The sequence below is a fragment of the Labrus bergylta genome, chromosome 13 (genome assembly GCF_963930695.1).
Source record: "Labrus bergylta chromosome 13, fLabBer1.1, whole genome shotgun sequence".
Lineage (NCBI taxonomy): Eukaryota > Metazoa > Chordata > Actinopteri > Labriformes > Labridae > Labrus > Labrus bergylta.
The window spans coordinates 8897988-8917610 of NC_089207.1; the positions used below are offsets into that span (position 1 = coordinate 8897988).

A 19623-nucleotide genomic window follows, 5' to 3' on the forward strand; every position below is an offset into this window, starting at 1 on the left:
TTTGGCATTCTACTGATTAGACAAAAACATCTTTTTTTAAATTTAAAATCTCAGAAGATAAGAATCTCTTTTTCCTACAAAATCATTTTTCGTGCAGCAGTGGGTGAGATCACATCTACACAAAGATGTTATATCAACTCATTTTATTTGTCATTCCTAAATCATAAATACAAGACTTTATTGGCTTTGTTTTGTGGACGAGAAATCTCACAGACGAATGACAGATTAAAACCAAGCCATCTATCTATCTCTTGCAGCACACTGTTACGCAAACTTTCCAGCACATGAGGATATAAATCCACAAGAACACAAATTGTAAGAACCCAAAACAATACATGGTTTAATGTATAAATACAGGCATCACTGCACAGGCATTCAGTATGCCATAACAGATAGCTCTTCTTTCTCAGGAGGCTTAGACATCGCTTTAAAGCAGGCCAGCCGAGCTGCAGCATCGAACACTGTGACAAGTGGCCTCCTCTTGCTCTCAGCTCTCAGGCTCACAGATTATCCCTCCATTCGGACAAAGGGCACATCAATAATTAAATCTGTGGCCCATTTGCAGCATTGGAATTAATGAAGAGTGTGAATGAAATCAGCCATGAGTCATCAAACTCAGGGCAGGAGAGAGGAGCTTGATACAGTGCGATATGAAATATGTGAGCGGGTCAGCTTATTGTCCGTCCTGCAGCCTTTCACATTATTCCATCCTCTTTCATCCATGAATCCATGCGTCCTTCAGAAATGTGAGGACTGTAGCTGTATGTCACATGCATAATGTAGATAATCATCAAAGATATATCTGGAATAAACCCCTCTTCCATGAACACCACCCGCACCCGCATGAGAAAAGGTCAGTGCGACTTCAGCAAAACCTCAGCCGCTTCCCCTTCTCTTGGAGGAATTCCATGTGACAAAAAAACACCTAAAACAACACATGGATTTATTTTCTTTCCGTGTTTTGGGACATTCCTGACTGTCCCTGTTGATGAAGGAGTTTGCAGAGGACATTTCCTGTTTAAAGGAGCACACGGTGACCCCTCAGGTCAGCTCTGTTCTCCTGACCTTGATCCAGCGCAGGGAGACGTCGCACGCTGGGACCAAACAACAGCAAACAGTCATAGCAGCTGCATGGTAACTGTCCTTCAGTGGCCCTGCTTCAGCCACTCATACTTCATGTTGCTGTCAGGTGTCAATGCAATGGTTTGAACAGACTGTACCTGAGCTTTGATGTTTAGCTCATGTTTTAATAAAAAGGTTAAACTGAGGGATAATCTTAACACTTTTCATTCAATATTTAAAGATATTTTTGTGATATCAATGCACACTTTATTCTCCTGATATTTAGACTTTATTCCCATAATACTAAGACTTTATTCTCATGAGACTTTATCTAGAAATCTCAGAATTTCTTCTTAAAGGCAGACCCAATTCAAAACATTTTAACGGGGAAAATAAAAATAAAAACTTTGAATTACTGCTATATTACTTAAATTTGAGGCTGTAACTTGGGGTCATTTTAAAAGTTAACCATTTCAAAGGTTACTGTTTTTTATGATTTAAAGTCTTTTGAATTCCATTCAAACCTTTGACTGGGATTTTTGTAAAGCTAAAACAAGCTGGAGTTCATGGGTTTTGTATGACTTTCAACTACCCAGCATATCAAACTGATAAATAAAATATGCTCTCTAAGCTGTTAGAATGATATAAATGAAGGTGGTGGCTTACGATAATTTCATTTTTCTTTCCAAAATTAAAGGAAGGAAAGGATATTGTTTGGAGAAGATTTAAAATGCTGATACAGAATGGGAAAATAAATACTGATGAACCGAGTAGTAAATGAAAAGTGGTACTTTTTCAAGCCAACAATATAAAAGATTGCTCTATCAGCCAATAACTGGTGATATTGCCAAACTAAAATCTAGAACTACACAGAAATTACTGGGTAAGAGCAACGAAACGTAACTTATTGCTTTGACATCTGCTTTTCTAACACCGATTACATTGTAAGACCGCAGTGCAGTTTTGCTAGAGTACTGCTGTCAGCCTTTTTTCCCCCAGCCCTGCATCTGTTAAAGAGGTCTTTAGCTCTGAGGAGGCAGACCATCATGTTGCACAGCAGGGCGGCCACCTGGGGGCTGCTCATCATCAGCTGTCTGTGGGAGCCAGAGACCACAGATCGACTCCAACAACCCCCGAAACACAAACACCACGACAAGGACAAATCCCAGGCCCCCGACACACGGGGGAAAACTCCTGTCTCAAAACTTCTAAGAAGTTCTCCGCCAGAAAACTAACAACAAACAAAAAGTCAAAGTCTCCCAGTCGGAAAATAAGGACACAGCAACAACAACAACAAAAAAAGAGGTGACTTCAAGAGAAAGGAAGTTTTGCTCTGATCCCAGCTCGGGGATAATGGCTGTTGAAATTGACTTTAACCACCTTTATTTTTTGGAAAGAACAAAATCACAAAGAGCACAATTGCCCCTTTCCATAACCCCATTTCCCCCATGCATTTCCAAAAAGGGCAAATCAATCAGAGGGAAACCTGGCGGTGCTCTGCTAGATGGAACACTTCAGTTCAGCTGCAGCACAGGATCACACTGAGCCAGGGTGAGTTTGCAGCATAAAGACAATAAAGTCAGGAGTCAGGCTTTCTTTGTGATTGTCCCGTCCTCTTCCACCAGCAGGTCTTGCCTTGACAATTACACAGGTAAGAATGGGAATCAGCAGGGGCCAGACTCCTCAATATAAAACATTTTGCATTGGGGCACAGGGGGCTTAGTAGTTGGTGCGATCAACCCATGTACGTAGGCTGTGGTCCTCCGGTCGGTCGACCCAGGTTCTAGTCCGGCCTGTTGCTCCTTTCCCGCATGTCGTTCCCCACTATCATTCTCTGATTTCCAACTCTATACGCTTTTTCTATCACTAAAATAAAGGCACAAAAAGCCCTAAAATAAACCTATAAAAAAGGGGTTGATGGTAACATATGTATGCAATATTTTTCCTGTTTTCAACTGCTATTTTTTTTCCCTGAATAAAAACGACAACTGTTACCTTTTGAGAAAAGTTATTATAGTCAAACTGCAGTTTGGACAAACTAAAATTGTATGATATTCTAAATAGTCAAATCCAGAAATTCAAGCATGTGTGGATTACATAACAAAAGTGGTATTTCAAACAATTCAACTTGTATAAAAAGTTAAGCAGAAACTTCTGCAACTAACAGTAAATTACTGTAAAATAGAAATGATCTTCTGACATCTGCTGACCTCACCAATAACATGCACTATCTATCAGACTTACAAAGCAACTGTTTTCATCAGGCCAGGACCAAAGGCTTTTGGCATCTATGTATACTGCAACACATATTTTCAAGATTTCCTTCCACAACACCTATTTAGATGAATGAGTAGCTTTGCCTTGGCATGCCCAACAAGAATCATCTACAGCACTTGATTAAATAAACGCAACACTTTTTAAAGTAAAGTCTGCATGTTGACGTACGATGTGATTGTTCTGTACAAAGAGCGACTTGTGCATGCACAGAGAAAGAAATATTAACTGTAGGAATAAACCCCGGAGCAAAGAAAATGTTCTCCTGGAGAGAAGCAGATTGTGAGTTATTGATGTATTTTTGCAGTTGTTGGGATTTTAAGAATGCAAAATGGCAGATGAGTGATATGAAAATAAGTGAGAGTGGGGATGGCGGAGCAGCGGTTTAAGGCAGATGGATGGATGGAGAGAGATAGGAGGAGATCCAGACAGTAATGTGGTGTTTACATTCCACCTCCATGTTGCTCCAGTCTTATCTGAGCACGGATTATCTGATGGACTGACAAAGACCTTTCCCCCCCCCCCTCCTCCCCCTGCTCCCCTCACACTGATTAGCACAGGCGGAACAAACAAATCATATTTACTCCTGTTGGTGTTATTAAAAAAGCTTTTAGGTGTAAGTGTGCCTTTGAGATCCATTTGTCAAAACTTTGCTTAATGTGAGGTCAGCTTGTTTTTTTTTTTACATCAAATTATCTTTCCTGGCCTTCTCTTTCATACTCAATAATTGCCGAAGGGTTCAGAGATTGGTAGTCAACAGACCGATGGGTGACATCACAGCCGCCACGTTAACTTCATACGTTTATTCAGTGTATGCATCATCCTCAGCAAATCTTTCAGGACTGTACAGGATAGCCACAAACTAGCTAGTAGCCTGCTTGCTAGCGCCTTAAATGTCTTATAAAACACAGTTTTCTTTTTTGCTACATGTGAACTATTCAAGGCATTCTCAGAAGACCATCGTTGCTTTTTTTTAATTAAACGCATGCCTCATCTTAGTAGGAATTATCATTCACACAAAACAGGAGTTAGCATTTTACCAGCATTACACCAAAGCTGCACATTTTAGGCCTTTTTCTTTTTACAGAAGTCATGTTCTCTTGAACAAGATGAAGGCATGGACAGACTGCTGAAATTGGATATTCATCTGAGGCAGTGTGTTTAATGTTCTGTGGACATTTTATCACCTTGTTTTATTACCATAAAGCTTTGTCACTGCTGAATTCAGTGCGACCAAGTGATGCTAACCCACGCTAACTACAGTTTCTGTACTCTCTCAGTGAGTGACAAAAGATTCAGAGCCAACGTCAAACTTGCAGGGATTGTGCATGTTTATTACTAATTGCTGTACATCCTTTATATTGATTCTGTTAGCTTTTTTTAAACCCTATAATCATCTTTGAAAGTCCTTTTCTGCTCTTTACTTTATAAGGCATGCTGTTCTTTTGCGCAGAGTACAAAATGCATAAATTATCCCTCTGCAAAAATGTCAGGAAAGAGCAAGATATTCTTATATATTCTATTCACTCTTATACTCTCACCTACTGCACACCTTTCCTTTTCCTGATTTCCATCCCCGAAGTCCTCCAGCTCTTTCTATGCTGGTGCTTTAACTCGGTAACAAGTGAGGTCAGAACATGCGTGACCCCGTACCGGCTGAGCGGCTGATACCTAGAGTTACATTCTTCACCATATTTCCTCATAAGGCCAAGGCCGGTATCTTTGAAGCCTTGACCTCTTCAAATATCTGCACATCTGTGAGTGGAAAAATGTTGAAGGGAAGAAAAAGAGCAAGACGGAATTCTGAGAGAGGCGCAACCGTCAGTGTTGCAGTAGTTATATGAATGCATGTGTATGTGTGAGTAACTTTGTTTGTGATGCTATTTCTTGGCATGACTGAAGAAAAAAACAAAACAGCATCAGACACAATTTGAAGAGGCCAACGCTGACTTCTGTGACTCACAAAATAAAAAAGAAAAGGGAAGGAAAAAAAATCAGCTAGAGACAAACACATGAAGTACAATTCAGTACCTCCAAGGTTTCGCACAAACATGTTAGCAGGAGACGAATCAATATTCTATCTCCGGTTAGTAGGCTACGTTGGAAAATGTGGAAAAAAAAAACAAACAAAAAAACGGGCTCTGCTTGTGTTATTTTCTTTACTTTTGCAACTACAAAAGAAGGTGAGAGAAAACGAGAAAGGAAAAAGAAAGTCAAAGATGAGGTACGCATTTATTTCCATCTCTGTCTTGAAAGTCTGCCCATCAAAAGGTTGCTGTCTTTATTTTTCAACTAATCAGGATTCGCTCACAGCACATCTGCCATATGCATCTAAAAAAATAAATAAGAAAAACAAACAATCAGACGGTGGTTTTGTCTGTTTGATTTTTAGATTCAAGTTGGGGCTTCTTGTGCCTTTATTGGAGAGACGGGACAGAGTCAGAAACCAGGGAGAGAGAGAGTAGGAGGGGAATGACATTAAGCAAAGGGGCCACAGGTTAGACCAACCCGTGCCATCGGCTTTACACATGCGCCCCATGAGGTGTTTTCACACACAAAACAACCTGAAATTGTTCTCAAATTCCTCAGGTTGAGCTGAATGTGTGAACGCAAACAGACAATTTATTTCACCCAGACTTTACCCAGATTTTTCCCCACTAGTGAGGGTGAGCCGATGTCAGACCACAGCAGGAAACATTCAGGAACATTCGCTACAAGCAGGCTGACGGGGGTGATGACATTTATGTCACTCGACTGGTGTGATTGTCGTGCATGTAATGATGCCGCTTCATACTCTTGTGCTTGCAAGTATGTTCCTTACTGTGAATACCTCTATTACAAGTAGCATTGATTTCAAGGCACAAACTGTCTTTATAACGTTGGACTCTGACGCATCACCTTTCATTTCTGCGTCGCCCTTTTTACGTCATATCGTGCCTCATGAGACCTCAAGTTTCCAACAGGCACCTCAGGAAGATTTCAACAGCATCCTGTCCTGAAATGTTCTCAAACTTTTCAGGAGTGCATGTGTGAAAAGGCTAGGGGAACAGATACAGAGCTCCTGCTGCAGCTCTCCTCTTCCACCCATTGAGCACTTGAGCTTCACTGAACCTCAGATTTTCTTTTTTTTTTACCACTCTCCCACTCCTCTGCTTTATCCCCCACCACACATACACACATGCACATAAACACACACTCCTCCCACCATCTTCCTCCTGCTGCTGTGATTGCGGCGGAGATCAGACAGACCGGCACAACAGAGAGAGAGAGAGAGAGAGAGAGAGAGAGAGAGGGAGCTGTGTCAGTGGGAGCTGCTAGGACAGAGCATGTGGGTGGATGCAGTCAGACCCACCACCAGCACTAATACCAGCTCTACTTGGCACAAAAAAGACACACAGAGAGAAGCTGAGTTAAAAAATGAAAAGAGAAGGAGGATATAGAGATGCAGAAACTCTGAGGATGTGCAGCAGCTTCTGAGTCTGGGCTCTGGCAGAGTAGGAAGGCTGAACAGTCCCTCTGTGAGGTAGCTGGGTTTGTGATTGTGTGTGTTTGTGTGTCAAGTACAGTATGAGGATAAAACACAAAGTACTTTGTCTTTAAACACATCGTATTATCTTGTGAGGAAAACAAAGACGACATTGATTCAGCTTTATCTTAAAACGTTCAGGCTGACCCATTCACTTGTTGACAAGTTGGAAGGAAAAGTGTGAACACTCAACTCTAGTGGTTATTGAACCTGGATGGATCTGAACAACAGAAATCAATCAGAGACTTCACTGTTTGGCTAACTTGTGCATTTGTATACAACCCGTCAAGTCATCTGAGTGAACATGATCGTGTGTTTGTTATAATGAATGTCGCTGCTATCTGAAATCTGAGCTATAGTTAGGAACAATCTTATCATCACTGATACAAGTTAGAAATCACAGATTGGACCATTAAAGACATATCTAAAACAGGCAAAAACAGGTTATAAACGTTTACAGTCTGTTCCTTTTCTGTTCCTACTCTTTTTAACATCTACATTTTGTGGTATAATGATTGTACATTGTTTTTTTCAGGCAGTAGAGGAATGTTCCTATTACATATTCATTGAAACCCTCCACCTACTTTGGAGAAGTCTGCGTTTCCTGCTTACAGAAACAAGAAAAGGAGGCACAGTTTGTGAAAAACATTGCCTCTGATGGCTCCAACACGTCCTGTGAGGGTACCGCACACTGGGGAACTATTTCTTATGACTCCTCAGAGGCTAACTAGAGGAACAGTCCAGAGAGAGAAAGAAACTCGAGCTTGTCACCTCCCTCACACACACTCTCTCTCTCATATTCACTCTTCTCTTTGTCATTTGTCTTCATCTCTTCAGCTCTGTGAGGTATGTGCGATTTTCACTGTTGTTCTCTTGGTTTTGCATCGGTCTCTCGCTCTTTTTTTCCCTCCTGTTATCTTCTCTGTCTTTCATTCTCGGGCTCCAGCCTACCTCTTTATCCCCGGCTCTCCTTGTCTGTCTCCTCCACCTCCCTCTCAGTTCCTTTCTCTGCTGATTGCCTACGCATTCATTCCTCCACGCTTGCCTGCTCACTAATGGCCATAGCAGGTGTTCTCCCAGGTGCGTGAACAGAACAGTCTTGGCCGAGCCTTTGAAAGCCATGGAATCAGCACCTAGGTGGCCCTGCACCCCCCTCTGGCATGGTCCAACATCTAAAACCTCGGCCACAAAGACTGCAAAGCTGGCAAATACACGCTTAACTGCCTTGACAGACACATGGTCATGCATTTATTCACAGACGTTACATCAGGCCCTTCATCTCAACTTCTTGCACCAAGGCAGATCATGTTTTGTACGGTGGCCAAAAAAGGGCAAACTCTGTGCAACAATAGGCCTCATAAACAATAAAAAAAAAATGAAGTACAACAAAGAAAACACAATGCACATTTAAAAACATTAGAAAAAGTAAAATCAATACATTAAAACCACACAAGTGATACAAATGCATGATGCAAAATAAAAAAAACACACTAATAAAAAAAATAAAAAAAACAGGAAATTGTGTATGTATGGTCACCACGGCAGGATAGGAGTGCTCACGAGTTGTAGGAGGCAATAAGTGGAAGAAGAAAGTGGTTGGATGTATTTTAAAGATAAGCATGTTTCATAAATAACTTCATATTTCTGTGTTTGAGTTTTGAGCTTTGTATGGGATTTTGTATTTGCATTGTTTCTTAAAAAAACACACAAAATATGCAGCAAAAACAAAAAGAAAAACCTGCTCACCTATAAAGACATTGACCCAAAATCCTGTTTCGCTTGTCGCCCCCTGCAGGCCCGAAGCTGATCATTTGAACACAAAGGTTTTTCACTTTCAGTTGTCTTCTGGGATTGTGTGTTTTTGGGTCTTTGTTGAATGTTTGCTGTTATTGCATATCTGTCAGCTTTTGACAGTTGTTGTTTTTTTTTACTTTCAACACTTTCCTGTTGTATTTGTTTTGGATCTGTGAATGCGTTGTTAAACTGCTGTTTCTGAATCCAAAGCTTTTTTTTTTAATCTACTGTTGTAGCACATTTGCCCTTGTTGGCCACCGTAGCTTTGTCTTCAGGCCAAGTGGTTTGCGGCTGGATTTATCACTTGGTGCTGTCATAGGCTGCCGGTTGGATGACACACAAACAACAACCCACACAACAACGGCACCACATAGCCTTACACCGAAGGTAAAAGTGGATACTAAAAGGGGGTAGGGATGGTGATGAGGATGGGGACAGCGGCGTGTGGTTTCAGGCCATTTAAATGCTTCCATAGGAAAGCTGAAGCCAGCCAGTTCCAACAGATGAATGGGTAAGTAGAGAACGCAACTTTGTGATTAGACGGTGAGCAGGCCACCCTCTTTGGTTTGCTTTTCAATCCATCAGCAAGTTGTTTCTAAACAGCGTCAGTATGAGTTTCACCTGCTCTCAATGGACGACCTTCATTTCAAAGTAGAGCCAGTCATGCTTTGCACTCCACAGGCCTGCTTTCATCTCTACAAGATGACTTTGTGCCTGACCTTAGCTGCTACTCTTAACTTTCACACCATCCACTGACACTTCCTTTAAGTAAGGTTGAACTTTGACTTTGAAAAAAGGCCCACAGAATGCCAAGCTTTACAGTTGTTTGTGTTCTTGTAGAAGTAAACTTCTCCATGTTTTGTTACCAAAAATAGTTTTCCCCTTCATGCTTCCATGACATGCATTATTGAAAAGGGACAGGAAACAATCCCCATTCAGATGATGGGGTCACTATTTGATTCAGAATCTATTTTCAATTCACAACGACTCTGGATTCATTGATTCTAAGTCTATTTTTGAATTAGTATACTTCAGGATCTACTCCAGTCATCTGTGAGACTGGCTGATATTTTTGCTGCTCCATTTGGTATTCTACTGAGTGAAAGAGCTAGCCTTAGCACTTAGCAGTGAGTGCCTGATTAGCCTATTTTGGAAGTTATGAATCTATTTAAAACCTCAGAAGATAAGAATCATGATCTTTACATAAATATTTTTTTCCCCCCACCTCTACTTTATACCATCGATCACTGGTTTGTTTCTAAATGGCTCACAAGGGAATCCTGACTGGTCACTTATTTGAGTAAATGAATGATTTGGCTGCAAACTTTTTTCAAATAAATACATTCTCTGAAAAGAGTGAGAACCCCAAAACTATTGGTAATTAGTTCAGGTCAAACTACGGGACAGTTGTACTTCATTGCGGTTTCACGGTACGGTGTAGTGCTGTAACTTCAGTTAGAAATGATACATTCACCAAGTGATGTCTGCGTTAAACCGTGTTGTTAACGAAAACATACAGAAATATCAAACAGCATGCACATCAAAAAACTAAGACTGGGTGCTGTAAAAAAAAAAACATCCAAAGATAGAAAAATACTGAGTCTGCACACCAGAAACTTGTTAACGAAAACACACATCAGGCTTTGACGAGGGCCGGGGGCGTTATGAAATATGCTGGAGGCAGCCGCCTTGCAGATTAATGTGCAGGAAAAACCCTGAGCACTGGTAGCAAAAGAGTAGATTAAATAGAGCCAATACTGCGCTGCGTGGAAAAGTGGAATTTATACATATTCAGAACACAATCAGCACTCCCATAGAAAATATGACATCAATTGCACAGCTATAAAGTTATTGTTTAGTATCAGGGCTCTGGCCTCCTGTGTTTTAAAAAGCACTCACTAAAATCTGCACAGAGAACAAGTTTGTGAACCGGTGATGGTAGAAACTAGAATCAGAGCAGGTGGATGATGGGTGATAGTCATGTCGATTAAAACTCTTGAGAAAATTGGAGACATAAAATGACTCACTGATGTACTTCAGGAAGGTACGCAATGTGTTTTTCCAGGTTGTGGAGTTCAGTCATTCACAAACAAACAAACAAACAACACTCAGACAGAGAATATCTCAAGGTAAACTGAATCGGCTCCCCTCAGTATTGACTGAAATCTCATTCAACCGTCCATTTCCTGGTCAATAACTTAGAAATGGACCACAAAACCCACATGTAAGTCATTGTTTGACATCATTAATAACCTTGGAAGTAAATGGGTGAATGATAAACTCTGTTATTTACCTTAGACAGTGCCTGTCAATTCTTGCTTTCACAGCTATACTGAACCAAAGAAACAGACAATTGAACAGTTGGTTACACTGGAATCCAAGGTTGAACTGAAATTGATCAAAATATGTACTTTCATATAATGGTACCATGAACCGCTATGTGATTACTTTATGATGCGAGTACTTATGGAGAGTACCTATGGGTGTTGTGGTGTATCTGTTTAGCCTTGAAAAGAAAGAACAAACTCCAGACTGTTGTCACTAGCAGTTTATCCAATAAACGCTTTGTAAAGTCCATTATGCTTCTCATACAGTTTTCTTTCTTTCTTTTTTTGGCAACCAGAGACTGAGAAGAGGTCAAAGAGGTCAGGAAAACAAGCTTTTGCACATTTTAGTCTACTTGATTAAGCTTAATGTATCATTTCCAGTTTATTGAATTGATACAAATAAAACGAGCAATTTGATTCCAATGGAAGATATGACTGGTGCTTTAAGGGGGAATTACATTTTTGTTTTTGTTTTCTGGAAACCAGTCTTGGCTTGTCAACAGATCCAAAGTTGAGCCCTAAAGGGGGAAAGCTGTTCAGAACAGTTTGTCATCTAAAAACAACAAAACAGTTTTGATCGTTGGACTGCGTCTGAACATAATTCTTTAGAAGCATGGACGTAAGATGAGTCATTCTGCAACACTGGGCTTATAAAACTGTTTTATTTCTATCTTTATTGTATTCGATCCTTCCCTTTAAAATGTCATATTTGAGAATCTACTTGAGCTGCAATTTAGATATTGGTGCTTTCATGTTTCACAGCAGAGTCATGATTACATGTGTATTTTTCTTGAGAACTGAAAAACTTGAATCAGTCCATTTTTTTTTTGTAACTTCAACCCTCCTCTCTGCAGCCAGTGTAAACGATCACACTCCTGTCTTTATCGTGACATTGGACATGGAGTGCGCTGAGGGAACATTGTTTTGGTCTGAGAGACTGGTGCTAAAGTGCATCATCTACTGGACATCTACTCTGAAAGGCACATTATACAGAGACAAAAAGTGCCCTCTGATCTTATTCACATTACAGAATCAGAATCAGATTTATTGTCTTATGCTTACACACACAAGGAATTTAACTTCGGTGAACTGTGCTCTCATATGTACAGGTACAACATTAAATATCAACAATAAACATAATAAGAAAAGACTAATATTTACATGACTAAATATGAAACAGTGCAGTGGTGAATACTGCAAAAGATGCTGAAGCAACATGATGGTAAGATTTTTGTTTGCCACAACCAGATGAGTTTGAAAACGTGTTTTATGGCATTTTGAGGAAAGAGTTACGATTTAAGGAGAGTTTAGAAGGGAGCTTGCACTTTTTAAGAGTAAGTTGAGGCTCAAACAAAGAACTAGTGTGAAAACAGTCTTTGCCTGTGACAGGTGGCGTGGATATACAAGCAACAGGATTCGAAACGCAATGCCTCGGAGAAACGATCCTTTGATGTGGAAGCAGAGGCTTGAACTGGCAAGTGGGAGATTCTGGTTTGTTTTCCATTCAGTTATACAACAAAAGAGAAAGAGAGTATTTTAAGACGCTGCCTTCCTCCGTCTCTTTGGACGGCTTTCTGGTTCACTGGCACATGAGCACAAGGGTACAGGCCCTCGTCTCTGCTTCAACGGGCAGTTCGTATAATGTTCTCATTGATTTCAGTCTTGGCATCACGGATGACACCTCCGCATTGGCCCGAGTGAAGTAGGATCTACCTCATTTATCTTTACGGCTCACAATAAGCTGAGGATGTGTGTGTGTAGGAGTTTGTGTATGTGTGTGAAGGAGACACACACATCTAGAGAATTTGGGGAGTGTTTTTGAGTGTGTGTACGCTCACTGTATGCATGTCATAAGCATGCTAAGATGGCAGATGTCTTTTTGTGGACAAAGAGCTCAGCATCGCAGAGCTGCACAGAACAACACGAGCGGGGAGAAAACAAATGAAAACCCTCATAAGTCAACTTCTCTCCTCCAAAAAGGCAGACAACTAGGACATGCAGACAAAAGGCGCATTGATATTGGCAGTGACACACGGGTGGCAGCTGTACACATCATGTCATTCAGCGGTGGCTGCTGTGAAAGAGGACTTTGTCAGACAAATCGAGGCTGCTGATGTGCTTTCATCCAGCGGGGGGAAATGTGGTGTTAAGTAAAGGTTGTTGTCCTTGAAATAATCATAAAACTGAGGCTGCAAATTTCACTCTGGGTCTCTACAGATTTGGCAAATTAAAAAATAGTTAAACAAGCCTGTGAGCAATAATGGATGATGATGGTTCAATCTGGAATAAATAAAACGCTGTGATTTATCCTGAAACCTGAATGTGTCAAAAATTCAAGGTGTTTTACTTTGAGGAGTTTTTATTGGTTATGAACCAGTCTCAATTCAATACTAACGCCTCCATTTGACCGACATATGCAAACAAGACCAAACAAGACCATCAGGAAGAAGATTGATTTTAATTCCCCAGAAATGTTTTAATTAGTTTCAAAACTGTCATTTGGCCAGATTTGAAGCTATCATCTGTAAAAATGAAGCAGAAGATGATTTTTCCCAAAGAACAACATTAACAAACACAAAGAGCAGATCAAGAAAAGATTAAATAACCTTATTTTAAATATTTGGGGATATTGATTGGAAAGTGTCTGCGCTGAGGATAATGTGGTTTCCTAGTAACAATAAGTAAAATGCTGCATTCTTCTTTTTAAAAAATGTATATACAAATTATACAGGCAGATGGGCTAGTGGTTAGTCTATGCGCCCCATGTGCAGCGGTCGTGTCCTTGAGGGGGATGGCCCTGGTTTGAATCTGACTTTCCCGTCATTCCCAAATCTCTATCTCTATTATTTCCAAAAAAAAAACCTGAAACCGAAGAAGACAGTTTTCATGCAAAGATCTACCAAAGTAATATCATCCATGCTCTTGTGCCTCAGAGGGATTTCTGCAGCAGCCAACTGAAACCAATGTCTGCATGGATAGTGGAAAATCGATCTCAAGGCTTGGGGGTTTGCTTTGGAAAAATGTGCAAAATCACAAAAGAACACAAGATTTGTAGTTAATGGGCTCAAACATGCAAAACCAAAACTATGGCCCTTCATTCTCCAACAGCAACAGTGGGAACAAAAGATGTAACACTGCTTTTCACTGAATGAGTGTACAAAGTTTGTTACCAGGCTGAATCCTCTTGTGCCCTTTACTGAGTTCAAAGAAACAGTATTGATGATACGAGTATGCCACACTGTAGCAAAAAAGTTTGTTAAACTACCTGAAGCTGAATTCTGAATCTGTCATACTTTTAAGTGACATTTAGCATCGTAGATGACACACTGAGACAGACAGAAGAGTCTATACAGCATGTTAACATTTTTAAAAGCAGGTTTCGAGCAGAAGAAGATTTTTCAGAGAACGAACAAACATAAAGGGTTGGATGGGCAGAGAGATGAAGGCAAAAAAGGGAAAATAGTTAGTAGATACAACACGATACGGTATGGTATGACAGGATATGATAATATACGGTACGATACCGTCATATGATACAGTATTTTATGATACGGTACTTCATGATACGATATGGTACGATACGATTTGAAACGATAAGATAATATAATGTTATGGTCCAATACGATATAATACTTTATGACACAAAACAAAAGGGTTTAAAATGTCTTATAGGATTAACACTCATGTGCCCTTCACTGAGTTAAAGAACTGCATTATTATTGACATGAGCTTGCATTTCAGTAGCAGAAAACTTTGGCAAACTAAGAAGACATGCTACAGTTCAAACATGGAAAGAAGCCCTGAATCTGCTATTTTTCACAAGTGACATACAGCAGTGTAGATGACACCGGCCCAAGAATCGCAGGCTTGTCATAAGAACGCCTGATGCAACTGTACAGCAACAATGTGCCCTAGAGCCAACAACAACAGCCACACACTACACACCCACAGGCAGAGGAGGACACAGAGAATCCAACTGTCTGACTGCCTACCAACAATCAGCCAATGTATGTATGTATCTGCAACATGGAGGATATTAAACTCTATATGCACATTCATACCTCAGCATGCTCTCTCCTCCAGGAGGATATTGAAACTGTCACGTAAATTGATGTTCTTATCATTAACTTACCAGAACACGACTGTCTTTTGGCCAAACACTGAGCTGAAAATGTGCTTTTTAGACTTCTGCCTCTGGTTAACATCACTTTTTAAATAATTAGAAGAACAAGTTTGTAGTTCAGACATAAGACATCACTTACGGAGACTTCAACTTCACTGTCAGAAAATCGAAGGGGAGATTACAGCCGCCCGTGTTTTATTGACATCTGGTGTTAAAATGGAAGAGGAAAGCCCCACAGCAGTGAGTACTTTCTGCACAAATGTCAATGAAATTACTCGAGAAGGGGCTCAGAAATTTCTGCCTTAACAGGATGCAGTGCCCACACACAGCAACAACAAACGGGGTTTGTCAATGATTTGAAAGCCACAAAACTCAATGTCGTTTTTGTCGACATTTGTTCAAGAATTTTTTCCACAACATGAAACGGTTACATGCAAATAAGATGAAGTGAGTAAAATGAAAATATGCAATTGATAAAGGAACTATGTTGTACACAACATCCACACATATAAATGAAGACAGCTTAAGTAGGCTAAATGAATTTCCTGCAGCAACCTTTTTTCAGTTCGTTGGCAGAATGGACTAAAAGTTGTGTCAAAGGGAAATTCAGAGATATTTACAGAGACATTTTTGTGGTCATTGGATGAAAGCACAAAGTAAACAGAGGGAAGAACGGCTCACGCTGCTTTGTCTCATCAACAATTCAGTCTGTGCATCATCAGAACACATGTTGGGTTTAAAAATTCATCAAGGCAGTGATACAAAGTTTAACTGTCTGTGGAGTCTTCTCCTACACACTGTTAGATATCAGTGATGAACTGTTCCCAAAGCAGCTAATCAGACGATGTTTACGCCCACCCGAACAAGTGCTGAAGTTGAGACGCGTGTCTCTGAGCTTTTCTTTACCAGGATCTAACACACAGGCATGCAGCTAACACCCACACACACATGAGCAGCACTACTGACCACACTATTATTGACCTTTTTCTGACTCCATCCAGAACCTTTAGAAAAGTCAGGCTAATGTCCTGAACTTACAGACGAGTCAAAAAGCTCCAGCAACACTTTTAAGTACGAAGATCAACTAAACTAATTAGAGCGACGCGTATCGGCTTGTGGCCTTCATCAGACGTCGGTCTAATTTGTTAATAAAGTTGATCTTCGTACTACAAGTGTTGCTGGAGCATTTTGACCTCTTCTAAGCCTTTCATTCTCATTATGCAACTTGTTGGTTGGTGAAGTTGTGCCAGAAAATCTTGTGCTTCTTCTGAACTTACAGACACAGGAATGTTGTACTTTAGAAAAACTGAAAACAATCTCAAGTGTGATTCAAACTGAAGATCGTTAAAGATGAGCTGATATTTAGTATAACAGCATTACCTCAAAAGTTGTATTTTTCCTACATTCCTTAAACTTTTTTTTACATCTTCACACTTCAGCAGACCAGCTCCTTTTATTCTTAGATTTATCTGTTTTTCCGATATATTATAAATCTGACACAAGAGCCTGTTTGATGGTTGCTTTAGTGACCTTTGTGATTCTGATGTGCCAATGTGATCAGCATAGACCAAGACAGTTTGTATGGCCAATTAGAGGACCCCACATATGGAATGACTATTGTCCAATCAAATCCCTTGGTCAGAAGTAACTGTTATAATTTGTAATTTAAAAGAAATGAGTGTCTTATTGTAACTTCATGAAATCGTAATCAAAGCAAAGAAACAACATAAATCTGGAAATACACCAAACACTTTCCATTCAATTATTCTATCTATTGTTTGAGAGTAAAACAACTCTTGTTAAAAAAACAAAAAAAAACAAAAAAAAAACATTCTCCGTGGAAAGAAAATTCCGACATAAAAACCACCAGACGATATGAGGTCTAATGGATGCAAAGAAGAGAATGCTTCAGAGGGCCTACCTGTATCGTGGACATGTTGCTGAGGTCCAGTCTGAACAGGAAGTTTCTGGAAAGAGAAAAGAATGAAAGGAGATGTATGAGAGTGGGCACAATGTGACTAGCAAGATAATCTAGTTTATAAATGCAAATTAGGGTGTCAGATAAGGGTCAAACATTTTAGCTGCTTTAAACCTCAAAGCAAAGACGATAAAAATAAAACAGTGACCGTCCATTTGTCTTTTTTTTTATTTTTTATCTTGACGTACGATTGAGTGGTTAGGAAACTAATAGTCAGAGGTGGACACAGTTCATAAACATTTTAACTTTGTTAACTCTTAATGCGTTAAAGTTGTTAACTTCAATAGCGGTTAATCAGCTTCTTGTGAAGTCAATCCACAATTCACAATAAAAGCGCCCTGGGCGGAAACTGATATTCTGGCCTCGGCTCTTTCTCAGGTTGACCGTGATCCATCTTAGCATGTAAGAGCAACTTTTGGACGTTAAAGGAAACTTAATTCAACAAAAGTTAAGGGTTTTGATAATCTTTTTCAAATCAATGTACACATCTTTAATGAAAAAAACTCATGGCACTGATAATAAGCGATTAAGGGATTAACAGAGAAGTGTCCAGCTCTGCTTGTAGCTCGTATATATTTATATGTTTAGAAGTTTAACTGTTTAAGGCACACAAGAACATGTAGACACACATATTAGCACACACACATTTTCATGGCATGACATTTTTTCTTCCGAATCCCTCCTTTCTGCCAAATCCAGAGCTTGACTCAGTCCAACGAGGCCTCCGCAGAGCACTTAAGATGCATCATTATCCGTAAACCGCACAGTAAGAGTGAGTCAGAGAGGGTATCACGTTCTAAGTAATGTGCACCTCGGGGTGAAAAGCTGAGTGGATTTACAGTTTCTTACCTGGCACCCACAATAAGCTCATTCCTAGTCAGGTCAAGGGTGAGCTGGGAATAGTCTCTCACGCCGGGGTGGGAGAAAGAGGAGATCCACGGACTGAGAGCTGAGAGAAAAGAAAGAAAAGAGAAGGGGAGAGGGTTAGAAGAAGCTAAATCATGTCAAAGTTCAGGAGATGAAAGCAGTGACATTTACCAGTAGCGGACATAAAACACAGTAAAGGCTACTAATGCACATTAATGTGTCCAATGTTTGGTGTTTTAAGGTGGTGTATAGATGTTTCTTTGGGTTGTAAATTTGATGACTTGTTGATAGGCTGGAAATGAATCAACAGTATTTTTTTGGATGTGATTGTAATTCTAGGCTGCACGGCGGTGCAGTCATTAGCGCTGTTGCCTCACATATCGAATCGCCGTCGGACAGGAGCCTCTGTGTGGAGTTTGCATGTTCTCCCTGTGCATGTGTGGGTTCTCTCCAGGTACTCTGTCTTCCTTCCACAGTCCAAAGACATGCTCGTTAGGTTAATTAGTGACTCTAAATTGCCCGTAGGTGTGAATGTGATAGTGGCTGGTCTCTATATGTCAGCCCTATGATTGACTGGCAAACATTCCAGGGTGTAACCCCGCCTCTCGCCTAATGACAGCTGGGATCGGCTCCACCCCCCCACAACGGCATAGATAATGGAGGATGGATGACTGTATATTTAGTTAGCCTATTTCATTTTGGATGTTGCTCTTTTGGTCAAACAACGGTAGCCACACATGTCTCCAACAAATCATGGTGTTATTTTCTTTTTCCAACCCTTTAAGACGTTTATAGAGTACAAAGTATCATCAAAAAAAAATACACTAAACAAGTTCAAGAAAAGCATGATAATAGCTGCAGCTGTAAAAGCAGACCATGCAGTGAGCCGAGCAGGGAAGCATCCTGCGCTGTGATGGCGTCTCCTGCAGAGAGGGACAAAGCTGTCCACTCCACATCACAGGGAACAATCCTGATACAACCTGACAGAGGCACAAACACACTCTATGTGCTGAACAATCCGTAAACCTCGGCGCTGTTTGAACCTGGCTTTAACAAATCTAAAAATTCAAAGCCGCGGAGCGGAGGGGCCGCCTGGTGAGGCTTTTAATGTGACTTTAAAAGTGCAGGAAAAGAGCATTCTCCGTTCAATCTTGGAGTGACCAAAAGCACAAACCTTTAAATGGATTTCACCTAGTGGGAGGTTTTGCGCAGCATAAAGGGATTTCCCATATTTCCCATGCTGTACACAGTATGACAGCGGCTCATGGGACTTTGAATTCCCTTAACCAATTTGAAAAGCCGTGTTAAACGGCTTTAAGCTTTTCCACAAAGCAGCGTCTGTGAAGCTACTTGTAAAGCGAAGCATGCAAGCTAAAAAAAAAATGACTTCACACTGTAAGAAGTTTAACTACAGCCAAGCTGCAACACAGATGATGATACTCAAGCAAAGTAGTTTAGTTTTTATAGAAATAAAAAGATCAAAATGACAATCAAGACGCAACAGAATTGCTTAATAACATGCACTAAAACATGCCAGTAAGCAACCTAGTTTAGTTGTAGTCATGCATCAAGTTTGTTTTTGTTCAGAGGTCAAAATGAATACCAATAAAAACAACAATATAATCTATATAGGTGTAAAACTATGCATAATTTACCAAAATGTTCATGTTCC

General features: G+C 40.2%; 1 protein-coding gene across 7 annotated transcripts in view; it reads right to left on the reverse strand.

Annotated features, from left to right (window-relative positions):
• The window catches only part of sema5ba (sema domain, seven thrombospondin repeats (type 1 and type 1-like), transmembrane domain (TM) and short cytoplasmic domain, (semaphorin) 5Ba), a 182480-nt gene that overhangs the window by 71077 nt on the left and 91780 nt on the right, over positions 1-19623 (reverse strand). For all 7 annotated transcript variants that reach the window (XM_065961974.1, XM_065961973.1, XM_065961972.1 and 4 more), the window contains 2 exons: positions 17934-18033; positions 17028-17073 (listed from right to left, as the gene is read on the reverse strand). In XM_065961974.1, coding sequence (XP_065818046.1) covers positions 17028-17073; positions 17934-18033 — 146 coding nt within the window. The remainder of the gene's footprint in view (positions 1-17027; positions 17074-17933; positions 18034-19623) is intronic.